The 27814-nt window shown below is 34.0% G+C and overlaps 1 protein-coding gene across 2 annotated transcripts; it reads right to left on the bottom strand.

Moving 5' to 3' along the window:
- Nucleotides 1-1429: 1429 nt before the first annotated feature.
- Nucleotides 1430-14003, bottom strand: LOC103485906 (sister chromatid cohesion 1 protein 4). Of its 2 annotated transcripts, none has more exons than XM_008443686.3 (16): nucleotides 13089-14003; nucleotides 11712-11973; nucleotides 11501-11598; nucleotides 11352-11401; nucleotides 10400-10449; nucleotides 9539-9629; nucleotides 9068-9389; nucleotides 8458-8952; nucleotides 7871-8323; nucleotides 7618-7762; nucleotides 7106-7242; nucleotides 5005-5945; nucleotides 4517-4550; nucleotides 3896-3998; nucleotides 2571-2700; nucleotides 1430-1945 (listed from the first exon to the last, which is right to left on the bottom strand). In XM_008443686.3, exons 1-16 carry the CDS (start codon nucleotides 13210-13212, stop codon nucleotides 1847-1849), a joined length of 3534 nt encoding a protein of 1177 aa, XP_008441908.2. In that variant the 5' UTR covers nucleotides 13213-14003; the 3' UTR covers nucleotides 1430-1846. The 2 variants fall into 2 exon arrangements, with proteins under 2 accessions (XP_008441908.2, XP_016899503.2); XM_017044014.2 differs by having other exon boundaries at nucleotides 8458-8856.
- Between the last annotated feature and the right edge of the window lie 13811 nt (nucleotides 14004-27814).

Here is a 27814-nt window from a genome sequence, read left to right as displayed (position 1 = left end):
TTAATTGGTTGAATAATTTTCAAATATAAAATATAATTTAGTAATTTTAAAATCACTTAGGGAACCAAAGATAATGATTTGAAAATCAATTTTAAATATTTGAAAATCATTTTTAAAAGTTTGGAACCAAATGTAAATTTGATTACTTGAAATTTAATTTTACAAAATCAATTATACCTAATATTTCTTTCTAAAATCACTACTCCACCTATCACTCCCAAACACATACTTATTTTATTTTGCCATGCAATGTTGATCAAGATTTTATGGTTATAAATACTTTATGTATTTATTTTTATGAAACCAATATTTGGGTGACATCATATAATTTCAAACTCTGTCCACACCATTCAAGTCATCCCACAAATAGAGATTGGTACAAGCAAGATGGGATCTTGGGATGGCTTCCACATCTCTTCCTTGCTCCCTCTTTCATTTCCCCTAACCCTACAAAAAAAAGAAAAAAAACTTCATTTTCATTTTGTAGAGGAAATCAAGTAGGGATTTGGTTCCCATCACAATATCTTCTCTCATTCGTTTTTTTCAAACAAATATTTAACTAAAATAACTATACTCTTCAAAACTTTTAACTACATATTTGAGTTCACTAAAAATCTTCCAAAGGATCAATTCACGTGTAAATTTTGAACTTAAAGAAAAGTGACTCAAATATTCTAGCTCAATGAAATATCTATATAATTATTGATATAATTTAAATCTAGATGTTTAATTTAGACATGAGATCTATGATACCTCCACTAACCGCTTGTCATGATCTCTACATATTTATGATATAAACTAACGAATTATGAATCTCATAATAATAGAAAATTTCTCAATATTTTTCTCGTCAGGGGTAAGTCTCCAAGAGACCTCATCTCCACGTGGATAATTAATATAACATATCGGTACTCATATGGCCTTTTTGCCCTCAAACAGTAACATTAAAATATACAAATATTTCATAAACTTGTATTTCAGTAATTTAAAAAATTGAAAGTAAAATAGTTATATTTTATTGTGTTCTACCGTAGTAAATGAACCATAGAGTGGAAATTAAGAGGTAAAAAGGGAGAAAAGTTATAGTTCTGGACTATCATATTTTATGTGATTACACTATAAATGGTTGTGAATCCAACAAATGTGGAGATGAAAGAATCAACTCTTATTGTTAATAATAAAGAAACTAAGGCCCAACTCAGATGTAACTTACTAGTTAGCATGGATCCCTTCACTTGATCTATATAAATTCCAAAATTATCTTTGCTATTGTTTGATCAAAATCCATGGGGAAAAGTCCATATAATCTCTCTAACTAATCCAAATGCAAAGTAGATTGCTCAAGTTCACAGATATATTTTCATTCTGATATTTACAAATCCAAACTTTTGTAGTAAAGCTTTCAAATTTGAGCTGACTCCATCATAGGTGATTCTAACAAATAAATCAGCATCTTCAATAGCAAGAGACTATTTTTACAGATAATATATACATGAGAGTATCTGTCATAGTACAAAAGTTGGGTACAATAAACACATTAATATACGATGTGCCCACTTGACTCGACTCGACCCAACCTGACCTCACTGTTAGACTCACTGAGCACTTAAGTAAACGTCTATCTTAAACAAAGCAATATATAAATAATAATAAAAAAAGAAGAAAGAAGAAAGAAATACAAAAGATTATTTTGTTGGGAAGGGGAGTTTCTGATGATGAAAAAAGCTATTGACATCCCGAGTGGAGCATCGGCCGAACTAACATCTACCGGAGCCTTTTTGTTTTTTGGTTTTCTGTTTTTTGGTTTTTTTCCCAGCTGTGTATCTCTGCCTTTTCCTAAAGTAAATCAGAAACTTGACTTCATGAGGTTTATTCTTGGCTTTATACTAATGTTGTCAAAGGGTCTTTCCTGTTCTACATGGAGGTAATCCTTTGTCTTGAGAACCTGGAGAAAGAGTTATTTAATATAAATGAACAGCCAAAAAAATTTGTTCCAATTAGCACGAAAAGTAAACATATATTCAAGAACACAAAAACCAGAAGACGTCAATATAGGCAGGTGGCGAGAACTCAGAGACTGAATGAAAGACTTTTATAAATTTTAAGTTGGTCTCTATTAGCTCAATCTCCATGCTTATTACTGGATGGTGGCACATTTTCTAAACCAGTTAAGGTCTCTCCAAATGTCCAATGAAAAATTTGTCGTGAAAGAAAATTTCCACCATCCCACAACGGCATGAATGGTTTAGAAGATTCAATCCTCCCATACAAACTAAAAGAAAACTTCTAAAACTCCAATGCACCTGCCATAACTAAAATGGAAATTAACTAAGAGTAAAAACCTGAAAGCTCGAATGCATTTTAATTTTACAAGTGAAGTAAGAGGTGGGTAATATTTGTTACATGATCAAGAGAGTAACACATAAGATGCAGATGTCACTTATCTGAACACTAATCTCTTAAAACGTTTTCTACCTACAGTGGTATTCAAAAGCAATGCACAAGGACCACTAGGAAACCATACTCATAGAAACAAAAATGTAAGTACATGAGGGTACAAAATGACGTACCAATGTCTCAAAAAACATTCTTGATGCTTCCTTCCGAGTTTTGTTAACGAGTAAACTATCCATGTGAAGAACCTTTCTCCCATGTACAGTGTCCCTATCAAAGAGATTTTGAAGATATCTGGCAACAGCCCTGTAACAAGGAATAGTGATTAGTTCCGATGAATTGGAAATAAAGAGACACGTGATATGAGGGACTTGGTACGCAAATCAAATTTCTGGAATACATGCTATTCAATGAAAAAGTAGACAGGTTTAGTGCTTTCTAAGCAGCAGACATTCAGAACAGTTTGCAACGGTCAGAAGTTACAGCACACTAATTATCCACTCCAGCCTATGTTTATTATTTTAAGAACATTATGTTCAACTACTAGTTCTGATATCATCTTAAATCATTAATTCACCCAAAAGGTTAAGAATATTCAATTCTGTGTCCACAATAGTGGGTATAGGTAAAATTAATTATATATTACAAACACTCTCCTCACTTGTGGGCTTGAAATACTTGAAAGACAACAAGTGGAAATCAATTTTAATTGGGGAGAAAACAACAATACAGATGCTTGAACCCAAGATATCCTCAAGCAATCTTTGATACCATGTTTGATAGTATGAGGTTCCATCTCAAACCAATTAACAACAAGAGGAATAACTCATCTATCTTATAAAGAGTGTGAATCCCATTAGAATCTAATGCAGGATTCTCAATATCTCAACATGCTCCTCAAGACGGTGTCGGGTTCACAAATCTTGATTGAACCTTAATTTTATTTTATTGGATCGAATATCCATTTTGGTTTAATGAATTCTGATACCATCTTAAATCACCAATTAAACTCAAAAGCTTCAGCTAGTGGTTGAAGGAAAATTTAATTACATATCACTCACGGTTTTTTTCAAGTTCAGAATCATTACAACAACTGAATACCTAAAAAAAGATTAACTACCCGAGCATGCTTTCTACATTAAAAAGAAAAGACAAGTAACTTTCTAATTTCATTCCAAAGTAGCTAGATTATACGTTGTCCCCTGTTTAATAAATTGTTAGAATTAACTTCAATCCAAAAAACTTAAGATTGGTGAAGCTAAATGATGCAAACAATTTGCGGTCCAAACCAAAATATAAAACAAAAGAATATACAAGAGAAAGAGTGAGCCAAAAAAACCTTCAAATTCTAAAATTCCAAAATGAGAAAATGGCAACTATCCTTTATCAGCATGTGCAGTTATAATTCAAGTAGCTTTCAACTTAGAGCAAAACCACGAGTCCAAACATCAAAGAGAACAGAAGAGACAATATATGTATATCCAAGCAATAAAACACATACCTGGTGCGGGAAGACCATCCACTGTTTTCAAGAAAGCTAGGATCTCCACCAAATTGCATGTTGTCCTCGTCTTCTTCATCGTCATCATCTTCATTCAAAAATTCTGGAGGAAAATAACATATCATCAGTAAGCATAACAAGAGTTGCTCTTAAGTAAAACAATAATTTGGCCCCTCAAATATTAATTTTTAATTTTAAAAAATAATAATAATAAAAACAAATAAACAAGAAAGAAAGAAAGAAAAAACTCAGAATCTGATTTTCTCGAGAAATTTTACTAATGAAATGAAGATTACTGTCCAGGTAATGAAAATATATAATAATAATAAGAAGAAGAAGAAGAAGAGAAACAACAAGAAAACCACATACAATTTCTAAAAAGGAATTGAAATATGATATGAGGGTAAAATTCCATGGGGAGAGAGAAGAGGGCAAGCTGCTGTCTGTAATTTGCGTTCCTTTTCTTTAATCAATATAGGAATACTATGTGAACACAATATCTATCGGTCAAAATAAGAATATAGATGCCATAGAATTATGACCGGAGGGAATTATGGTGATACTAAGGACACTACTAAAACAGAATCAAGAATGTCAAAATAACCAAAAAGAAAAGCAAACCTATATCATTCGCCACTGTAGCATCCTCGAAGTCCTGCACATCAAAGAAATTTTAGAAACAAGGGAAACAAACAAGTACTGATGTGTAAAATGGGTACAGTTTTAGGGAACTGTTTACAAAAAAATAATAAGAAACAACTTTTCAATGAAAGATGAAAAGAAAAGATTTTAGAAATTTTATAAAAAATATGTATTTGATTTTAGTAAAACTACACGCGAACCTTTATATTGATTAGTAAAACATTAAGAACCCACAAATTCATCTAACAGCTGTCTCCTCCCTAAACAGGACAAGGACGTTAGGATAAAAAGAGAACATCAGAAGATCCTTTCATGTTTTAAAAAGAATAAACTGGAACATCAGAAGAAATTCTAAATTACAACACCCCCCCTTTATTTTTCTGCAAAAGAAACTTGTAATTCTTAAGATCCTTTCATGTTTTAAAAAGAATAAAAAGAGAACGAGGAAGGGAAAAAATTGAACATACACCACGGTCTTCCATAGGATGGTCAAGAATATTCAATTCTGTGTCCACAATATTGAGCAAATCAACTTCTTCAGGATACTCCGGATTTACAACTTCATTGAAGGAGGTACTTTTAAAATCCATATCAAATCCCGATGAAAAGTGAGAATCCACCTGAGCTCCATCAATTAAACAAAGAGAAGCCGCATCCTTTTCATCACAAACAAAGTCTGTCGTATTTACTCCATCCACATCAATTTCCCCTAACTTAACAGGTTTGTCACAATTTTCGGGTGTCAGATAATTGGATTCACCATTTTCTCGAGGTGAGGTTACAAGGGAAACATTGTGATCAGATTTTTCATCGTCAACATTATCTCTGATTTCAGTGCAATTATTAGTATTAACACTGTCAAGACCTACATTCCCTGTCTCCACTGTAAGAGTATCTTCAACACCAGGCTGCGATTCCAAAATTTTCTCTGAAGAAAAACAAATATCCATCTGCAAAGAAGCATTTGGATCATCATATTTATCCCCAATGGCTAAGGATGGCAACTCTAACTCCGGAATGTCAAAGCTATTGACTGCACCACCAACATTTCCCGCTTCAGAATCTATTTTTTCCATCTCTCCCATGGGTTCCAGTCCAGCATTCTTGGTTGAAGTCACTTGCTGCTGATCTTGAACATCAAGATCAGGACACTCCAATGTTAAGTCTTGGGCTAACTCAGTTTCATTCTGAACAGCAGCCTCAGCAGGCTGAGATTCGAGATCATTTTTGTCAACCACTGCTTCAGGGTTTGTTTCTGTAGCACTTTCTTCAGTGGTGTTTGGCCTGACAGCAGACTCAATATCGTTTCCTGCCTCAGTAGAAGCACTGAATGGACCCTTCTCATAAACCCTGATTTCACTAAGGTCAAATGCTTCTACATGCAATGAGAACAGCTCCTTGGAGATGCCTACAGCATACGGAAAACACCTTGCCTTCAAAAAATTATTCAACTAGCTAGCAAGAAGAAATTATTTAAAGAATGCAAGCAATGAAATACCTATGGAACAGCTCCAAATACTATAATACTACCAATCTATTATCATTAGAACTGAAGGACTCAGTTATACAATTTACACAACAGATCCAGTTCAAGTAAGGTAGTTACAACCAATCCATTTCTCTGTGACAAAAGTTTCATCAACAAAATTTCCTTCTTAGGGAAAGCTTGATTTCATTTTAAAGGAAATATTATGAAAATATTTACTAAAGAAAATATATTATCTGATTGAGAAAAAAAAAAGAGAGATTTCTTTTGGAGTGGCATAGGAACGGAAATTGGAACATCTAGATGTATAGAATTGACTCCCGATCCCCCATCAGATCTTAGGGGTTTTGGTATTCACAAGTGAAGGAAAAAATGGAGCTTCTTTAGTAAAATGATGTTGGAGATTTTCAAATGAATCAAGTGGATGGCATACGACAGTAACAAGTAGTTTGGGTTTGCGAGTTTATGTGGTTCACAAAATAGAAAATGAGGGAAAGTTGTAGTGTAGCAGTCCATTAGAACATATCAAAACCTTAGAGTTATATGTGACCAGTATTAAGTTTGGAACTGGAAGAACTCAATTTAGTCAGACTCTCAACTCGTCAATTTAACTTTAGCAATTCAATTTCAAATATTCTTTGCAGTGGTTAAAAAAAAACATATCTAACTTTTTATGCACTGCATTAGAAAAGAAATTCCAGGAAATTTTTGGCAGGGAGGATATTACTAGAGGAAAAACTTGATATATTTAGAGGCTTAAAAGAGGTGGTTGATGGAACGTTCCCTCGTTCTTCAGATAACAAAGAATCACAAGATCTATCAAGTCATCTTCAATCAAATCCATGAAAAAGATTTCTACTATTAACTCCTTCATCGAATGTCTATACTTAGGGCCAAGTGAAATTTGAACGTGCAGAAAACATACATGTTTTTCAATGAATTGAACGTGCAGAAAACATAATTGTTTTTTCATTCATTCACAAGTACAGACGATATTATGAACACATTTAATCTTCATTAACAAAATTTTACTACTGCTGAAGGTGATGGAAATGAATATTGTCTAAATAATGACAAAATACCTGAATATATGGATTCACTGAAAATTTCATCTTCTAAGAATTGTCTCTGAATCATTGAAATTTCAGAACGAGTACAAGGTGCCTTTTTCCGAACACGACGTATGTCTTCAGTGTTTGTAAGTTGTTGACGTATTGTGCTGAACAATAATAGTACACATGCTATTAGTGTTTCAACACTCAGCAGGAAAGGTCAATTTACTACAGTGAAAATCTAAATAAATAGTGAAAATATACCAAAAAACAAACATTTCAGTAAAATATTAAAAAATAGTATGTTACAGACAAAATCTCATACTTTGTGACTTAATACTTCAGAATTTTTTATCAATAAAACTTAAGGAACAAGGAACTACAAATTAATAAGCTTGCAGAATCCATAATAAATAAATATAAATTTTAAGGAAACTTTAGATGCAAGAAATTTAAGAACTATATAGAAAACTTGTGAAATAAAGTACAACTTAAATATCACATCACGTATAAATAAACAAATAGATGCATATGATACATACTCTCCATGCAAAACCATCACATCATCCATAAGCACCTTCTTCTTTGAGGTGCCAACTCGAAGTGCAGATCTTGGGCGTTTCAGGGATATTGTCTCGTGCACAGGAGGTGACGGTTTCAGTTTCAAAACTGAAGATCTTCTTCCAACTAAATCAACATGAAAAGCTACTCAGTTACACCCAGGCTACCATTACCAAGTTAAAAGTCAGAAAAATTAGCACACTCTCTCAGACGTCAACAGAAATGTAATAATACCTAAAATAGATGATAACAAATCATCATCATCAGGAATGGATTCTGTAACCTTTTTAGAAGGATGCACCCCAACTGACTCAGCTGAGTTCAAACTCTGGGCTGTTAAAGTACTTTCAGTAAAGCTTCGCTTCTTTCCCGATATAAGATTAGTTCCAGAAACACCTCCATCATCTTCAATTAAATTTCCTTTGTCCAATGAAGAATCCAATGGTAAGTTGTCAACATGCATTTCGGTAAGGCCCTCTGGTACAGAAAGAAACTTCTCAGGTGCAGGGAAGTCCGAGGTGGGAGACCTATTAGAAATCTCTGTGCAAATATCATTAGATAATGCACAATCCAAAGGTTTGTCAGAATCCCTGAAACCAGCTTGTCCGTCTTCAGAAACTTCTGTACCAGCTTTCTCACTTGATTCCAAATTTTGGGTAACAGCATCGGTTCCCTGGTAGCTTTCACCTAAAATCACAAAAAATTAACTAAATAATTTTCAATACAATGTATATCATGGGAGGTCCAGAAGAATAAGGTGGATCCTATATTCTTGGCATTTTTATAAGCATAACAGTATACTAAAACCACCAATTGATCACCTTCAAGAGATGACCTATCAGGTTCCATTGCATGGGAATTGCATGGCTGAAGCACAGACTTCTCCATGGATGTAATTTCCTCACCATTGAAAGAATTCTGAGCCTCAGTGTCTTTTGGCTCCTGAAATTCCTTAGATTCAGCATCAATAACCTCAGGCCTACCAGGAGATTCTTCTTGGTACGTTCTATCTGGAGCAACTTTTTCAGGTGAGAGCACTTCAACCAAGTTGTCCGTGGGATTTGAGGATAGTTGATCACCAATCAAACCACCTTCTGATGCTGTTGCATGCATGGCATCTGAAGGAGCTTTATGACCCAAGTCCTCCATATCAGGTGTGACACCGGACCGGCTAGGAGACATCATAGTTGCATCTAATGTAGATTGGCTGCGGTCATATTCTGCATCAACGTGATCAAGAAAGGTCATTTCAGGCTCATTGTTTATTACAACTCCATTGTTCAATTCTTCCCCTGTGCTTGGGCCACCCAATGCATCTGTATATATGAGCATTTTACAGCAGAGGATTTATCTTTTCGATAGAAACAACAAAGGATAATTCTTAGGATTCTAGAAAACAATACGAGTGAGAAAGAATTAAAATGTAATTACCTCCTTTGATCTTTTCCATTGCCTCATCAGTTGGCAAAGAAAACTGTTCAAGTTTTCCATCTTTGTTTTCTGGGTCACTAGAAAGATGGCCATTCTCTTCAGGCTGCATGCTTCTTGTAGTCTCATAATCCAAATCATTATGGGAAGACCAATCCAAATCGTCAGTAGTACCACGATAAATATCTGATTTCCTGGATTCATTATTTTCAATTCCAATGGCTTCCAGGTCTGTACCATGATCTTCCATTTTCAAAGAAACGTCACAATCCTGTATGCTTGACAAGTTGCATTCATGCACTTGTCTCACAGTAGATGATGGATCCTGCATAACATACAAACGAACCAAAAATTTGTGGCCAACTCTTACCAATTTGTATAAATAGATTCTATCATTTACATAAGCTACAGTGAACAAACAATTAACAAATAGAAAGCTAAAATCATAATATGTCTATTAACCTGAACAATTACCTGCACTGTTGCAAAAGTTTCTACATGTTCCTCCATATCTTCATCCTTGTCTTTCAAGAAGGTTGATTGAGAAGGCGTTGGAGGATCATTACTGCAACAACACACACAAAGAGCAAAACATATGAGTTCATGGGTCAACTGGCAGACTGTAGATAACCTTAAAAGATAGAGGCTTCAATCACAAGACTCAAAAGTAATCAGAGAACTATAATTCTTTTGATTCTTTTTGGACTGTGTCAACACACAACTTCTTGGTGGAATATGAATTACATCAAACACTTTTGTAATTACAGCCTTTCTATGATTTTCCACAATTGGAAGGCCATTATTCTTTAGTTTCTGTTGGGGAGGGCCTTCTTGTCCCATGCCCTTAGATTGTTCTCTTTTGTTCTATGAGTATACATGTTTCTTATCCAAAAAAAGCATCTGCTAAAGGAAAACTAATCCCACCAGATGACGATCTCAGATGCTATGGGGAAATTATCCTAGCAATTCATACAGTCAGATTCATATAGATACTTACATACTTGATTAGTTTACAAGGTAAATACCTATTTCTTCATACTTCACATAAGCATTTCGATTTAATCTGATCATTCTTAAAAACTAAATTGAATAAAGCACTCTAATAAAAACTAAAAAATTATATCAATTTAAAATTATGTATTACATTTTAAAACACACACACACTCCAACAATACTTTTTATGGTGAAAATTTAGTCAATCAGAAATTCTGCACTTCTAGTAAGGATCTTGTTCTTTTTATGGTGAAAATTGATACAGAATTCCAATTTTATGAATAACAAGATTAAGAAGAGCCAACAAGCTTTAAAATCCCATATAGATATAAAAATGCTTACTCTGAAATATTATCATGGTCCTTAACAGTGATCTTCTCCACAAAGAGTTCCTGCACACCGGTAGGTGGGAAAGGGAAGACAAAATTACAAACAAGAGGGAGGAATAAATTAAACAAGAAACCCAGAAAAAAAGAGAAAGCAAATAGAAATAAAGGAAAAACTGAAACCCAACAAAAAACACAATAGTGGGCATTTGTTCCATTTTTCTCTAGCTTTTTTCCTATCAATAAATGAACTTATATTACGATAAATGATGACCAAAAGCAAGGGCAGTACAGAAACAAATTAAAAAAAAAAACATAAACAGATATTTAAAAGCCAAAACTAAAGGATAATCACAACAGTTCTGGACTACCAAAAGGAGAAAATACGATGGACAGAACTGCATGTACACAACAAAATTAGACATTTGATAATGAATAATACACTACATGAGCATAGTAAAACCGAAACTTTGGTGAAACAAATATGTTTTAGATTATTTTGTGATAATCATCTCATTCGGGCAAAGTATGTAATTGCTTAGTTTTAAATATTGGCACCACAGAGTGCTTTTAACTTTCTAAACAAGCTCCAAGGCGTTTTTCGGGAATGGGATGTATCAACCTTTCTGTCATATATCTCAACTTTTAAATTTTAATGAAATCTGTTTCTTTCTCTACAAATCAGTCCCATCATGATCTAATAAATTTAATTCAACACCAAAGACTTCAATCATAAAAAATTCCAACTCATTTAGGAAACTGCATTTATAAAAGAAAATCAAAAGATCTACATTCATCAGCATCCAACCAGATATTCAAAACAGACATTGTATAATGTGACAAATTATTCAGATGACCCCTCCTAATAACTGTTATACTAGATCTAAAAATATATTTTCTCAACAGTGCAAAACTAGCAAACACATTAATGCGGCCTCCTCAAATAATTTACTGTATTATTATGTTACCTCTTCAAGATCTAAACCAATTTGTGAAGCATCACCATCACCAAATCGCTCTGCATAGCCAAGAAAATTAAAATTTGTCAAATCAACACTTGATGCCCTTTATAAAACTAAAGTATCATCACATGAAACATGGAGCAAAGAATACTAACCATCCAAGCCAAATTGAGAAGTGGTGTAGACTACACCCTCCATAGTATCTTGAAGTGTAATTTGCTCTCGAGAACTAACGTGATGATCAACATAATTACTGCAACAAACTTAGAGGTCATTCACAGAGGGGAAAATTCTACAATGTACCTTAGTTGCTATTGCTGCTGGTTTATCATATTCAGAAATATAACTGAAAATCCTTGAACTAACCCTTGATAAATTTCATTGTCTGGAAGCTCAAAATCATCAAGATCAAAAGTCTCGGGCAAAGTGATAGAATGATATGGAGCAGTAGATTCTTCAGGGGGTAAATCAACAGCAGTAGAACGGAATGCCTGCTTTATCTTAAGCAAAGCTTCGCTACAATCGTCAAATAGGTAATTCACCTTTCTAGAATATATCCTCACCACCCCAAGAAGAAGATGGCTGGACAATCGCAATGCAATTGGCACATCAGGGAAAAGAATTGAATCTGTTCCAAAAATTTGAAAAGATAAGTAATTTCCTAGGTTCCTACCAGGGAAACACAAATAATAAATAAAAAATTGCCTCATATGGCATTTTAAATTATCATTTACAGGCAAATTGAGTCCAATCTCCAAAGGTTTGATTCCCCCAAAAATTGTAAAAGGTAAAATATTGCATGTAATCTTGGAATCATACTATCACAAATTAAAATATTGCATCAATCTTTGGAACCATAATATCACAAACTATAAGTTTCTGCCACTAAAAATTGGTTGTTTTTCTTTCTTTCGGTTGGAAAACTAATCTTTCATTAGAAACATGATAGAACCTGTTACTAATGTTATCAGTACTCCATAAAGCTAAAAAGATTACAGAGAGACAACTCTGTAGAGCTGAGTATCGAAGCTTTTCTTGGATCACACTTGTATTCTTATTTTTAACAGCGAAAAGCTGTTTGTTGTGAATAATGATATAATTACCAACCTACATCAGTGCTTAGATCCAGAACACAACCAGTCACAGACACGTGCATCTTAAATGACAAACATTGTAGGCTAGATTAAAACCACCACACTATAATCTCTCATTAAAAGAAGTACCGCACAAGCACAAGTAAGACATATTTTCCATAACCAAAAATAATTTCATTCAGACAGATCATGCTGCTGTATGCTACGACATCTATTTGAAAGAAGATTAGTACCCAAAAACATTCGGACACAAAAAAAAATCGATCAGCTCTTACAACTATATGTAAAAAGATCCACCAATGCACAGGAAAAATAATTTGCTCTTTCAACTTGTAAGGGAGGTACAGCCGCACAGGAAACTATTGCATCCTAAAACTGCTAAATTCATCCCCCAAAAGAAAAGGATTCTTGGGCTTCACTAGTGAGAAATTACACCACTAAATGCTACTAAAAGGGGGAAGGAGAGTAACCCGCAAATCGTACTTTCAGTCAACAGCTTTGGGATTGGTCAAGTTCATCTACACTACACCAAGCTTTTTCCAAGAGGGGAGAAAAAAGATTTGATTTGTCTAAGAAGGAAAGGGAAAAATGAAAGAGCCAAGAACACAGAGTGAAAAATAAAATAAAATAGAATAAAAAAGCAACTAACCAACTGAGACCCCGATATCAGTGTCCGCCACTTGATTTTTCCGCAGCTTCCTCTCCAAATGTGCCGCTATCCATATTGTCCCAAGCGGCCCTTTCTTGGCCAATATGAATTGAGAATAGAACATCTTTCACTTCACCTATGGAACCTTAACTTTAACACAGAAACTGTTTCCCAAACCTTCCTGAAGTCGCAAAATCCCATTAAAATCTCCAAAGAACCCAGCAAGAGAATATCCCAAATTCTAAGCCAACAAGAGGTCTCAGATACAGTTGAACCCCAAACCCATCTTCTCCACCACCAAAAACACCATAAACAATCAGTACGAATCAAAACCAAACAAATTTGTATAATTCACAACAGAAACCCTAATTCCGACCCACCAAAAAAAAAAATCTCAATTTCCAACCTTTAACACACAAATTAAGCAATTCCAACCTAATTCCAAACACAAACCCCAACAACTACAAACTCCAGTAACAAAAAACAACAAAGGCGAAGCTAATTAAAAACCCCCAGAACTTCGAATCCAAAAAAGAAGAGGCCCCAATTCCCAAAATCAGAGTGGGGGCTCCTTAAAACAGTTGCCACAAAAGCTCGAACACCACGACTCCGATAACCAACGCTCAAAAGAATGAGAACCCAGATACGGAAGCAGCTAGAAATCCCAGGAAGCAAAGTGGTTGAAGGAATTCGAAAAAGGAGCAAAAAGTGAAGAAGTGAGGAAGAACCCAAGTGAGGAAAGAAGTAATCTTGAGAGCAGAAGAGAGAGTGAACCGGATCAGACCGAGTTGACCCACAAATTGAAGTGAGAGAGCATAGGAAGTCAGTCTGCAATTGAGAGAGAGAGAGAGAGAGAGAGGTTGAAGAAGCGGGTCTGGCTCGAAACTTGAAGGATTTTCGGACAGTGAGCGGAAAAAATAAACGCTGTTGGTATAAAACACAAAAGAAGGTTGTCTTCTTGATCACACGCGTCAAATAACGATTGGAGGGTGTTTTTTAGAGAGTGAGATTTGAGTTTTTGATGAAAAGTTTTCAAATATTTGAATGAAGTTTTGGGAAAGAGCCGTCTTGGGAAAGCTTGGATTTTCCTAAAATTTATCCTACTTTTCTCCTTCTTCTTAGCTTTATTAATTGTCATTGTGGCTGATTAAATTTACAAGGATATAAAAATGAACTCGAAAATAAAAATAAAACTTGGAGCCAAAAAATATACAAATTCATTTTTTGGTCCACTAATTTTAAGGATCTATTTGGTTCAAGGGTTATTAGAATTGGAATATGGTACCCAAACATTGTTTGGAAAGGGTTATCATTACTCCTCTTCCATTTTTTTTCTTCTTAATCCCTCTTCAATTCCCCCATAAACCCTATGGGTGTGTTTGGGCCTCGGGTTTAGAGGGAAAAGGAAAAAGATTTTGGGCCAAACCTTGTTTGGCCCAAGTATTTTGTTGAAAGGGGATTAGGGTTATCCTAATCCCCCTTTTAACCTATCTTCTCTACTTCCTTAGCCGTCGTACGCGTCTCCTAACCCTACCATTTTCCGATCTGATGCCGTACATCTTCTCGCGATTTTCCTAACGTTTTCCCTTCATTATCTTCCCTTTTTTTCTCTGATTACTTCCCTTTTACCGATCTCTTCTCTTTCCGTCTTGAAATTAATTTACATCTCCTTCGTTGAATTCGAAGGAGATGTTCGTGTTCTTCGTCCTCCATTTTTTGCCCTACTCTTCCCGAAACCCTTCTTAATCTCTCTGTTTCGTTGATCGGTTGCCACCAACGTGCGTGACCTCCGAAACATTTCTCATCCTCTCTCCATATTTCCATACCCTTCGTATGCCGAACAAACCCTTGCCGCTCCCCACTCTTGCCAGTCCTAGAACGAGTTTACTACACTTTTTTCATACCGAACAACCATTTATGGTAGATGCTACACTAAATCGTGAAAGGAATTCGAGTACGGGCATGGCGGAGCACGGCAGGGGTCTTCGGTGTGCACCAAAGGTATGGTCAGCCGATGATGAGCATTGTGGTGGTCAATCTGATTACATTATGCAATTTTTTTTCTTATTATCAGTCTAATATTTATTCCTCTTCGCGGTGCTGAGTTTAATTTAGGCCTTATGTTGAAATTTTGTTTACTGCCTCGTCTGTGAAGTTCATTAATCATCCGCGCTCTCTGTTTTTCATATGAATTCCGAATTTCTTCTATCATCCGCACTCTCTGTTATTCACATGTATTTCATATGTTGTAATTCATATGTTCTTCTGCCTCCTAATGAGCTAAATTTTGTGGTAATATCCATGCTGTTGAACATGTTTTTATTTGTTTTGCCTACTGTTCAAAAAAATGTCATAATGTCATGGATACTGTGTGCTTCTGTTGAAAAAGATTACCTACTTCCTTCAAGTTTGACTGAATTTGTGAAATCCCCTTTTTTATGGGATTCTTGTTGGGTTTCTTTACTGCTGGTTTATACTCCCTTTACTATATAATGGACCCTTCCTCCTTCCATTCCATATTCAACTAACTATCCTTTTTGGTATACTTGCATTTGTATTTGGTATGTTATTCAAATTCCATTGTTATACTTGCATTCCATTCTTTGTTATATGGTATGTTTATCATGTTTCCAACGACAATTGATATTTTTTCAACTATGCTAATTTTTTTTTTCAATTCAGCCCCTGTGTTTCACCTTCTTTGCCTTTGTCTGTATTTTACAAAAGAGTGCTTTTGTAAATTTGTTTCCTGCTGCACTGTGACAAGTAATGCTTTGTTTCCTTCTGCACTGTCACAAGTAATGGTTGCTGTATTTTATGTCTGTATTTGGTTGCTTCTGTTTTACATATGATGTTATGAACTCGACCGCAAAAAATGGTACCGTAACTGCGTTCTTCTTGAACGTCTTTGCGGTAATCAAATTAACTCTGTGTTTCGCCTTCTTTGCCTTTGTCTGTATTTTACAAAAGAGTGTTTTTGTAAATTTGTTTCCTGCTGCACTGTGACAAGTAATGCTTTGTTTCCTTCTGCACTGTCACAAGTAATGGTTGCTGTATTTTATGTCTGTATTTGGTTGCTTCTGTTTTACATATGATGTTATGAACTCCACCGCAAAAAATGGTACCGTAACTGCGTTCTTCTTGAACGTCTTTGCGGTAATCAAATTAACTCTGAGGCTATGTTCTTTTACATACATTATGTACTCACACCTTGTTTGATTTTTTGACCCGTTCCATGGATTTGTGAAGTTTCGTTTCGGTTAAGGTATGTTTCATTTTCGTTTTGTCATTCATTTTTTTACAATACGTTATTCTTACCGGCACGCATATGTAATAACAAACTATTTTTTTGTCTATATCTTCAGGTTGTAAAGGTTGAAGCATTCGTAAACGAGGTACTACGGTTATAAAACTCCTTCTTTGACGAAGTCCATCTATATATTCCTGTACTTAGTTGTTTTATTACATTTTTGTTTCAATTATAAATCCTCAGACGTTTACATTTGTTTAACTCTCTCTCTATCTCTCTCTCGCTGTCTATATATATATCTCCAATAAACCATCATACGGAATGTGTCATTTCTAGATTTTCAAATAGTCCTCTATTTCCTTTTTTGTTGTGTTGGTGAGTGATCATGTATGTCTTCCAACCACTGCATGTTTGGAAGTTTAAAATCATTTCTCATGTCTTCAAAATCAATACTTTTGAAATTTGTACTACAAATAAAATACATTTTAAATACTATAAATAAAATTGTTTTTAACTAATTAAAAAGCATTGCTCGAGTCTTTTTAAAATTTTTTTAAATCACAATGAACGTGCCCCTTCTTCATAAATGATGAAGCAATAGGTAACAAATTCATTTTATTTAGGGTATGTTTCGACCATTAACAATTCTTCTAAAAAAAAATAAGAAACCAACCACCTAAGTAATTTCCATTTCTTTGTAATCTGTTTGTTTTTTTCCAACCATAACTTGAAATTTTATTATTTTCGAAATAAAATATTAGTTTACTTTTGCAAAGAAAAAAACTATTATTTGTACTAGTTGTAGTCACATCTAATTTTGAGGTAGATTAAAAGTTGCTTAATTTGACTAGTTTTCAATTTTGTGAATTTTTATAAAAAAAAATGTTATTTAATTACTTTTGTAATTTTGAATTATTTAGAGTACATTAAAGAATATAGAAACGTTCCAACAATGAGACGCTATAAAATACAAATTGAGTGGTCAAATTGGAGACATATACAGGATGATGCATAATAACGAGAATAAGGGAAAGTATAAAAAGAAAAAAGAATTGATTTCTTGAATGCTACTATTTATATTAATTTTAGAAGTCTGTTTCCTACGAGCAATATAATTTATATTAGGTGGAAATTTTTTTATATAAATGTCACGTAAGAAAAATTATATGGATGATACTATTTAGCAATATGTTTTATTTCGTAAACTAATTATCACGATAGATTTCAATTGATAATTAGCAATATGTTTTATTTCGGAAATTTAAATACGTATACTTCCATATATACATAAATCAAAACATAAACATAAATGAAGTTTGCACAAAAACGTATTTTCAAAAAAGTAGTAGAAGTCAATTACTTAATTTGTAAACATATTAACTTAGTTTACCTTTGAAGATATTTCCAACATTTCAAAACCAACATTGGTATTATGTGATTAGGTTAACAACAGGGTGTCAATCTATAATTTAGAATGGATGAACACGAGTTGGCGTCTATTGTAAATGCGTTCATAGCATCCCAACGACAGTTGTTACTAATGTTGGAGCTCTTGAAGAATGATACGAAGAGGATAACGCACATCCCGTATGAAACTAGGCATAGGATTAGACAGTTAGCTTACTTTCGCATGATTCATGGGTCAGACCTTGTCTGTCGCCAAAGTACGAGAATGGACCGAAGATGTTTCGCCATTCTGTGTCACCTACTGAGGACCATTGCTGGACTAACGTCGACGGAAGTCGTCGATGTTGAGGAGATGGTAGCAATGTTCCTCCACATTCTTGCGCACGATGTGAAAAATCGTGTCATTCAACGAGAGTTCATGCGGTCGGGTGAGACAATTTCCCGCCATTTCAACATGGTCTTGTTGGCTGTCATTCGACTTCATGAGGAGCTGTTGAAAAAACCACAACCAGTGCCTAATGAATGCACAGATCAAAGATGGAGGTGGTTTGAGGTACACATTTGTCTCGAACTACGTACTTCCAACACAACGACGTTAGTTCTTCTCAATAATTTTTAGTTATGCGGTGCAGAATTGCCTAGGTGCATTAGATGGCACGTACATAAAAGTCAACGTTCCAGCAAGTGACCGGGCTAGGTATAGAACACGCAAGGGGGAGGTGGCCACAAATGTACTTGGCGTGTGTGACACGAAAGGAGATTTTGTTTACGTACTTGCCGGTTGGGAAGGATCAGCTGCGGACTCACGCATCCTCCGTGATGCCCTTTCAAGACCTAATAGGCTTAAGGTGCCCAAGGGTAAGTAACAAGGGCATTGTACCTATGAATGGAATTTTAGAAGTAACAACTGCGACATTTTAATCGTGCATTGTGCTTACAGGCTATTACTACTTGGTTGATGCCGGGTACCCAAATGCGGAGGGTTTCCTGGCACCATACAGAGGCCAACGTTATCACTTACAAGAATGGCGTGGCCCTGAAAATGCACCTTTAACGTCGAAAGAGTTCTTCAATATGAAACATTCTTCTGCTCGTAATGTAATCGAAAGAGCATTCGGTGTCTTGAAGGGTCGATGGGCGATACTGCGGGGAAAGTCATACTATCCTGTAGAAGTTCAATGTCGCACAATACTCGCATGTTGTCTCCTCCACAACCTTATCAATAGGGAGATGACGAACTTTGATATAGAAGACAACATAGATGAGGTTGATTCCACCCACGCGACTACTGCCGCGGATGACATACATTACATAGAGACGTCGAATGAGTGGAGTCAATGGAGGGACAACCTTGCAGAAGAAATGTTTACTGAATGGGAGTTGCGTAACCAATAGAAAAATTAAATGTTCCCCGTTCATTTTCATACTTAAGTAGTTCTGCCAATAAGTCTTATTCTGTCATAGTTTTTGTAACATGATTATTTTGAATGTATTGGTTAACCAATTAACTTACTGCCAAACTGTTTTTCAGCAGGAGTTCATTGTACTATGAAATTAATCGTATGTATGTTATCTAATCATACGGAACTTAATGAAACTAATATGTTTTGCGTTTTACGTCTAGCATGACAAGTTCATCGAGACTACCTAAACATACTTGGACTAAAGAGGAAGAGGCAGGCCTCGTGGAGTGCCTCGTGGAGTTGGTCAATGCTGGTGGGTGGAGGTCCGACAATGGGACCTTTCGTCCCGGGTACTTAAATCAGCTGGCGAGAATGATGGCGTTCAAGATCCCAGGTTCTAATATCCATGCTTCAACCATCGATAGTCGAATCAAATTGATGAAGAGAATGTTTCACGCACTTGCGGAGATGCGTGGCCCAAACTGTAGTGGTTTTGGGTGGAATGATGAAAAAAAATGCATCGTCGCTGAGAAAGAAGTCTTTGACGATTGGGTAAAGGTGCGTTACTAGATATTTGAACACTTGTTTGATTATTTGAATACATGGACTAATAATTTATTATTGCACTTATACAGAGTCATCCGGCGGCGAAAGGCCTCCTTAATAAGTCGTTTGTCCACTATGACGAACTGTCGTACGTGTTTGGCAAAGATCGTGCAACAGGAGGTCAGGCTGAGAGTTTTGCGGACATTGGGTCAAACGATCCTCCTGGGTATGACGCAGGAGCTGCTGATGCTATGCCAGATACGGACTTTCCGCCAATGTACAGTCCGGGATTGAACATGTCGCCTGATGATTTGATGGAAACAAGAACCGCTAGGGTCAGTGAACGTAGAAATGTTTCAAGCGGGTCTAAGCGGAAACGTCCAGGACATGCCACAGATAGTGGGGACATAGTTCGTACTGCCATTGAGTATGGAAATGAACAACTTCATCGCATTGCTGAATGGCCTATCCTACAACGTCAAGATGCTACCCAAACACGTCAAGAGATTGTTCGACATTTGGAGGCCATCCCTGAGCTCACATTGATGGATAGGTGTCGCTTAATGCGTATACTTATGCGTAACGTCGATGACATGAAAGCTTTCCTTGAAGTTCCCGACCATATGAAGTACCCCTACTGCAGCCTCATTCTTCAAGAAAACCAATGACTAGTTAGTTTGTTTTATTTGTATTAATGAAACTTTTCTTACTTGGACTATATGTTATTCTTCTAACTTGTTATGTCTTATTATATAACGAACTTTAAATTCTGTTGAAGTTAATTAGTTTGTATTTTCGTTTCGCTTTAAAATGTAATGGTATGAATTGTTGTATTATCCTATTAATGTAGTGTTTTCGTTCAAGTTTTTTTTTACAATATTTATAAGTTGCTAATACGTGGAAATAATTTGGTTTAAATACGCTAATGAATTTACGGATTTACGATTTAATTTTGGACGACATAACGTAAGAGAATTATATTTTCAAAACCTAGTTACAGAATTATGTTTAGATTATTCTAATTACATAATTGAATATTGATCATGAAAAAAAAATTATATATTTTTTATTCTTATATTAACATTCCTTATTTAAAAAAAAATAACATAAATCTAATTAACGTAATCTTTGCCCCAAACAAGTTTTATAATAATACTACAATCACAACTCTTCCTCCAAACACATTTTATAATAATACTATAATAATAATCTTTCCCCCAAACACATATTATAATAATACTACTATAATAATTCTTTCCTCAAACACATATTATTATAACACTACTATAATAATCCCTTTCCCAAACACATACTATTATAACACTACCAATAATAATTCTTCCCCCAAACACATATTATAATAACACTACCAATAATAATTCTTCCCCCAAACACATATTATCATAACACTATCAATAATAAATCTTCCCCCAAACACATATTATCATAATACTAGGATTATCATAATCCTTTTCAACTTTCCATAATTTTACTAATTAATTTAATGATCTTAAAAAGAATATTATTTTTTAATTTATTTTCTTTACGAAATTAATTTTGACTAAATATTAATTGTGACTTGTTTACGCATTTAGTCCTCATATTTAACTTTTTTTTTTTATTTCACGTCTTTTATTTGTTTTTCACCTTTCCAAATATTTTATTTTAAAACTAATCTATCTATATCTAAACTATTTACGATAAATTTAAGTTAAATGAATTTCTAAAAAATGAATTTTATTAAATTTATAAAAAAATCAAAACAAAATCAAACGATTTAAGATTAAATTAAATAACTTTTGAATCCTTAAATAACCTAAAAATATATATAACAAATATTTTAAAAAGTATTTAAACTTTAAATGTATAAGAATTTTCTTTAAAAAGATTGAATTTAATGGTGATATTTGATTTAAAATTTATTTCAATTAAATTTTGAATCTAAAATCATTACCAAATTATGCTAATATTTTTTCTTTTCTCTTTCTTCTTCCTTATTTTTATATCTTCATTAATTCATTATAATTTTTATTTTAAAAGAAAAAACAGTAATTTATTCAATTTAACGATTACTTAAAAAAAAGTTGAAAATTTCAAGTCGTATTTAAAGAAATTAAGGCAAATTGTTTTACAAAAACTAGAACGATTTGTTAAATTAAATATACAATATTCATGTACTTGATTTAACATATGAATTAAAATAAAAAATTATTCTCACGTAATGATTACTTAAAAAAGATTTTGTAAATTGTTTTACAAAAACTAGAATGATTTGTTAAATTAAATATACAAAATTTGGGTATTGGAGTTATAATATGAATTAAAAAAAACTAATATTTGCATGCACCAATAATGTAAAAAAGGTTGATGGACGTCGTATTTAAAAAAATTATTGGAAATTTTTTTTACGAAAATAGGACATTTTGGGAAATTAAATATACGAAATTTGTGTGTTGGTTTTAGAATACAAATTTTAAAAAATTAATAATTTATTTGCACGTAACAATCACGTAAAAATGTTGAAAATAGACGTCACATTTAAAGAAAATGCTGAAAATTGTTTTACGAAAATATGATAATTTGGTAAATTAAATATACGAAACTTGTGTATTGGATTTAGAATACGAATTTTAAGAAAAATATATAAAAAATAAATTTCATAACACTACCTACATAACCCTTCCTCAAACAGATCTTATCATAACCACCTCATAACCATAACCCTTCCCCCCAAACACGTCTTATTATAACACTACCTACATAACCATTCATTCAAACACATACTATCATAACGCTAAGTTCATCATAACAATAACCCTCATAACCTAACCCTTCCCCCAAACGGCCCCTGATTAGTTATATATAAATTTGTACATATAATTAATTTTTGGAAAGAAAAATAATTATATTAATGATAATATAATTATTTATGAAAAATTTATGATGTTTTGAAAAGAGGGAAGGTATGAGATGATATGATGGAAGAGTTTAAATGAGGAGAGAGGATAAGAGTTATTTGGTTTTATTTTAGAAAAAAAAAGAAAAAGAATGATTTGATCGGGTATTAAATGAAGATAGAAGATTTGATTTGTTTTATTAGGAAAAAGGAAAAGGAAAAAGAAAGAAAAAAAAGGAAAATAATAATAATATTATATTGATTATTATTTATTTAAGGCCTCGTGAAGCGTGTCCAATAACTATTCATCATCTTCTTCACCACACAAAAAAATCCTAGCTTCACCTTTCGCCGCCCATCTCCACCTCTATTCAGCTGCGTCCTCGTTGTCTCCATCAACCCCTCCACCGCGAGTAGATGTCTTCACTTCTGTTAAGTCGTTCTCTACAAATGACAAAAGTCATCACTTCAAGCATTGTTTCTTGTCTTTGTCAACTTCTTCGTCACGCATCAGGTCGTCTCTGCTCGTCTCTGTTCGACTGTCGCGTCTCTCCATCGTTGGCCACCATTCGAAGTGCCATCTGAGCTAATCCTTTTCTCTTCCAGCCGTGTGGAAGAATCATTCCCTTTCCAAGCCGAGTTCCTTCGTTTCGAGCCATACACATGCACACCAAGTCGAGAGCAAGTTGTTTCCCATTCTGAGTCGTAAGCTAAGCCATCCCCCTTTAGTCGAGCCGTCCAGCAGCTTCATGCCCTCTTTTCACCTATTTTGAACTATTTATGGTGAGTTTAATGAGTTTTGGGTAATAGTCATTAAATGTTAATTGGATTCAACCTCAACTTTGGATAAGTTGAATTAAATAGATTTTTGGGTCTTTAAGCAACCATTAGATTTACTATTGAACTTAGTTATTTTTCTACCTTACCGTTTGGGGTCTATTATTTAGAAAGCTTTGACTGTTGCTGTTAGGAATAATTTTTGTTTAAGCTAACCTCTCAGTTAAGAGATTCTCCAACTAGACCTTCGAACTGAAGTTAAGAGCTTGCATGTAATTTCTCCCTTATGCATTGATAAAGCTAATATGCATAATGTATTGATGACTTGTGTTGATGATTGATATTATGTAGATGATGATGGCGATGGATGGTACATCAACCCAACCAATGGAATTCAATATTTTTATCGTAGTTTAAAATGATGTTTAAGGATGCAAATAGATAAGGGAAACTGATTATATAATTTTTTTGGGAGATAATTAATAATTGAAATAATAATGCTATTAAGAGGTCGATCATCCTTAAATGTATTTTACCGTGGCTAATCTAACACATACATATCCATTTAAATGGCTTGAGTTTGATAGTTAAGTTCCACTTATATAGCGATGAAGAACCAAATTAAATTCGGCAAGAGTTAGCAGTGAAGATAAAGAATAAAATTAATTAGAAAAGCCCTTAAATTAAATAGTCATTCATAATATAATGTTTTAAGTCTAGAAGACAAGAAAGATACAACACACATAGAATTTTCAAGCCTAATATAAATGATAATCATCAAATGAAAGAAAAAGACAACATCGTCTTTGTTTTTTGTTGTGTCGTATATAAATGAATATTCAAATCCATTGTAACAAATCAAATATGGTACAAGAGACTTTGTTTCTAGTTGTGTGGAGTTGGGACTAATTAAGGGAAAGGCAAATTCTTTGGAAGTGTAGGTAAAACTTAATGTAGGAGGATGGACAACTCAGGTAACCTAGGGAGTTTTGGTTTATGCACATTTGATAATTTTGGTAATTTAGAAATACGAGGTTTAGGCAATTCAGAAAGTTTATGGTTTTTTAAAGGTGGAAGGTGGGGCAATGAAGGTAACTCAACCTTTGGTAGGGGAAGAAGGTCGAACTTTGGCAAAATAGGTATTTGTGGTTTTGCAAGCTCCTTGGGTACCTTAGGTAATTGTAGCTGTAGGAGATTCCTTACACTCATTTAGCTACATTTAGCTGACCACGAGGCCGTTTTTGATCATTTTCTACCTATTTTGGTAAGTTTTAATGAGTTTTGGATAATATCCATGCGATATTAATTTTGGACTCTAAATAATTTAATTTTAGATTTAAGCTGGGTATATTTTTCATGAAGGATTAGTCAGATCTAATTGAAATTTTGAGCCGTAAAATTTTCCCAATTAAGAATAATTTGGATTCAACCTTAATTTTGGGTAAGTTGAATTAATATGATTTTGGGCTTTTAGTTAGCTGAGGAATTTATTAATTTAGTTTCATTTATGTTTAGGAATTGTCTATTTGGAAAACGTTGACTATTGCTATTATGCATATTTATCTGTTTGCTAATCTCGAGGTAAGAGATTCTCCTACTAGACCTTCGTACTGAAGTTAAGAGCTTGCATGTAATTTCTTCGTTATGCATTAATGTAGTTAAGATGCATAATGTATTGATGACATATGTTGATGACTGATAGTTATGACTGACATTAAGTTGATGATGACTGATTCACGTTAAAGATGATGCATGAAATTTTAATCGCATGATTAAGGACGTTAGAATTAATATTCATGTCATGCTTATGATGTTATGGTGTGCTATATGCTATAGATTGGGTATTCTGTTAACTTTATTTGTTACAGTTGTATACATATGAGTGTCCGTAGAGATCACCACCATTTTATGGTTGTGGGGTCCAACGGGATCACTAGTCTGTCATGAGATGTTACGTATATGAGTGGTTTGACGGGGTCACTTACAGTCTAATTGTCTTAAGTGTTCCTTCGGGTTCATTGAAGACTAGTTTTGTCCTAGGTGTTCCTTTGGGTTCACCCAAGACCAGATGTGTTCCTTTGGGATCATTAGATTGTGTGTGTTTGGGAATGTGCCAGTTTAGGGGTACTTCTTTATAGGACTCTAATGGGAAGTTAATAGACACTTTACGAGACTAGTAGTAGGTTCCTTATTGAGTATATGTTTATACTTACTCTTTCTATGTTTAATTTTTCAAAAAAAGGTAAAGGTAGAGGTAGAGGTAAAGGTAAAGGTAGAGGGAAGCTGCCGAAAGACAAGAAATGACCATGACTTGCCATAGGAAAACGTTTTACTTTTGTTTTTACCTTTTAGTTTTGATTTTAGTGTTTTTTTTTGTGTTTTTTTGACTATTTTTTCTTTAAAAGTAGATAGGGACCAAACTAGGATTTTGTTTTAGATCTTATTTCTACAAACTTTTATTTATTTAAAAATATAATGGGTTTTTGAGGTTTTCAATGAAAGTTGGTATTAATTTCCATATTGGTTAAGAAAGTTTTTATTTTCTTTTAGTAGTAATGACCTCAGCTTAGTACGGAGAATTGAGTCGTTATAATTTGTATCGAAACCTCTCCCACTAAGATGTGGTTTGAGAACAAACCAAGTGGAAGCTGATGGGCATGTAATGCCCGAGTTTAGGAGGGAAACATGAATGAACCGATATCACATCTGAATGAGAGGGATCCTAAGGACATGAAATGAGGTCATGAAAGTACGATTAAGAAAGACTTAAAAGAATTAAAAGTAACTACCTATACCAACAAGGTGTACCTTCCTTTTCGATGGCTTAATCATAGGAACTATCGTAGTTTAAAATCATGTTTAAGGATGCCATTAATAATAGAATAAAGGAAAATGATTATATAATTTTTATGGGAGATAATTAATAATTGAAATAATGATGCTATTAAGAGGTCGAACATCCTCAAATATATTTTACTGTGGCTAATCTTACGTATATATATCCATTTAAATGGCTTGAGTTTGATATTTAAGTTGCACTTATATAGTGACGAAGAAGAAAATCAAATTCGACAAGAGTTAGCAATGAACATAAAGAATAAAATTAATTATAAATGCCCTGAAATGAAATAGTCATTTATAATATAATGTTTTAAATCTAGAAGACAAGAAAGATACAACAAACATAGAAATTTCAAGCCTAATATAAATGATAATCATCAAATGAAAGGAAAAGACAACATAGTTTTTGTTTTTTGTTGTGTTGTATATAAATGAATATTCAAATCCATTGTAATAGATCAAATATGGTACGGGAGGATTTGCTTTTAGTTGTGTGGAGTGGGGAATAATAATTAAGTGAAAGGCAAATTCTTTGGAAGCGTAGGTAAAACTTAATGTAGGAGAATGGACAACTCCGATAATCTAGGAAGTTCTAATTTATACACATTTGGCAATTTTGTTAATCTAGGAATATGAGGTTGAGACAATTCAGAAAGGTTACGCTTTTCCAAAGGTGGAAGGTGGGCCAATGAAGGTAACTCAACCTTTGGTAGAGGAAGAAGCTCGAACTTTGGCAAAATAGGTATTTGTGGTTTTGCAAGTTCCTTGGGTACCCTAGGTAATTGTAGCTGTAGGAGATGCCTTGCACTCATTTTCGTGATAAAAAACTCAAAATTCATGAACATAACGACACCAAATCTACGCTATGTTTACATTAGGTTTTGAAGACTCTTCGAGCCAATAAGTCATATGCTAAGTTTTCTAAGTGTGAATTCTGGCTGAAGAAGATGTCTTTTGTTAGCCATGTAGTATCTACTGAGGGAGTTTCTATAGACCTAGCAAAAATTGAAGCTGTTACCAATTGGCCTTGACCTTCTATAGTCAGTGAAGTTCTTAGTTTTCTAGATTTAGCAGGTTATTACATAAGGTTCATGGAAGATTTCTCTCGTATAGCCAGTCCTTTGACTCAGTTGACCATGAAAGGGACTCCTTTTGTTTAGAGCTCAGCATATGAGAGTAGTTTCCAAAATTAAGCAGAAGCTTGGTAAGGTGGTCGCTTCTTTCGTCAGTTGTAGAGCGGCTGACGTCCTTAAAACGGTTAGTTTTAAAACAAAATAGGAGTCGCCATTAATCCTTTTTACGGTATGTTTGAACACTGAAATATAGTAAACACTTTTTAAATAAAATCGTTAAAAAATGGTTTGTGAAATCTAGAGTTAAGTTCGGGAGTCATTTTTGTATGAGGAAGGTGTTAGACCTCACAACACTCATTTAGGAAACGGTAGCCAAATTTCAAATCTTGAATTGAAAATATTCTTTAATTTTTTTTAAAACTAATGTCTTATTTTACCCCTCATTACTCCAATATTTGAAGCAATGATCTCATAAAATAAGTGGGAAGCATCCCATCAATTAGATTATATTAAAGAAAATCTTCTCACCTCAA

Source organism: Cucumis melo, chromosome 5 (genome assembly GCF_025177605.1).
Source record: "Cucumis melo cultivar AY chromosome 5, USDA_Cmelo_AY_1.0, whole genome shotgun sequence".
Taxonomy (NCBI): Eukaryota; Viridiplantae; Streptophyta; class Magnoliopsida; order Cucurbitales; family Cucurbitaceae; genus Cucumis; species Cucumis melo.
The sequence above is the reverse complement of the archived record's forward strand: the minus strand, read 5'-3'. Positions and strand labels throughout refer to the sequence as shown.

Excerpts from the sequence above, each read along its gene's own strand:
- LOC103485906 (XM_008443686.3), bottom strand. The coding sequence starts at position 13,212 with ATGTTCTATTCTCAATTCATATTGGCCAAGAAAGGGCCGCTTGGGACA. Across the intron at positions 11,974-13,088 it reads TGATATCGGGGTCTCAGTTG|ATTCAATTCTTTTCCCTGAT; the intron begins GTTAGTTGCTTT and ends TTTTTGGAACAG. Across the intron at positions 11,599-11,711 it reads GACAATGAAATTTATCAAGG|TAATTATGTTGATCATCACG; the intron begins GTTAGTTCAAGG and ends AGTTTGTTGCAG.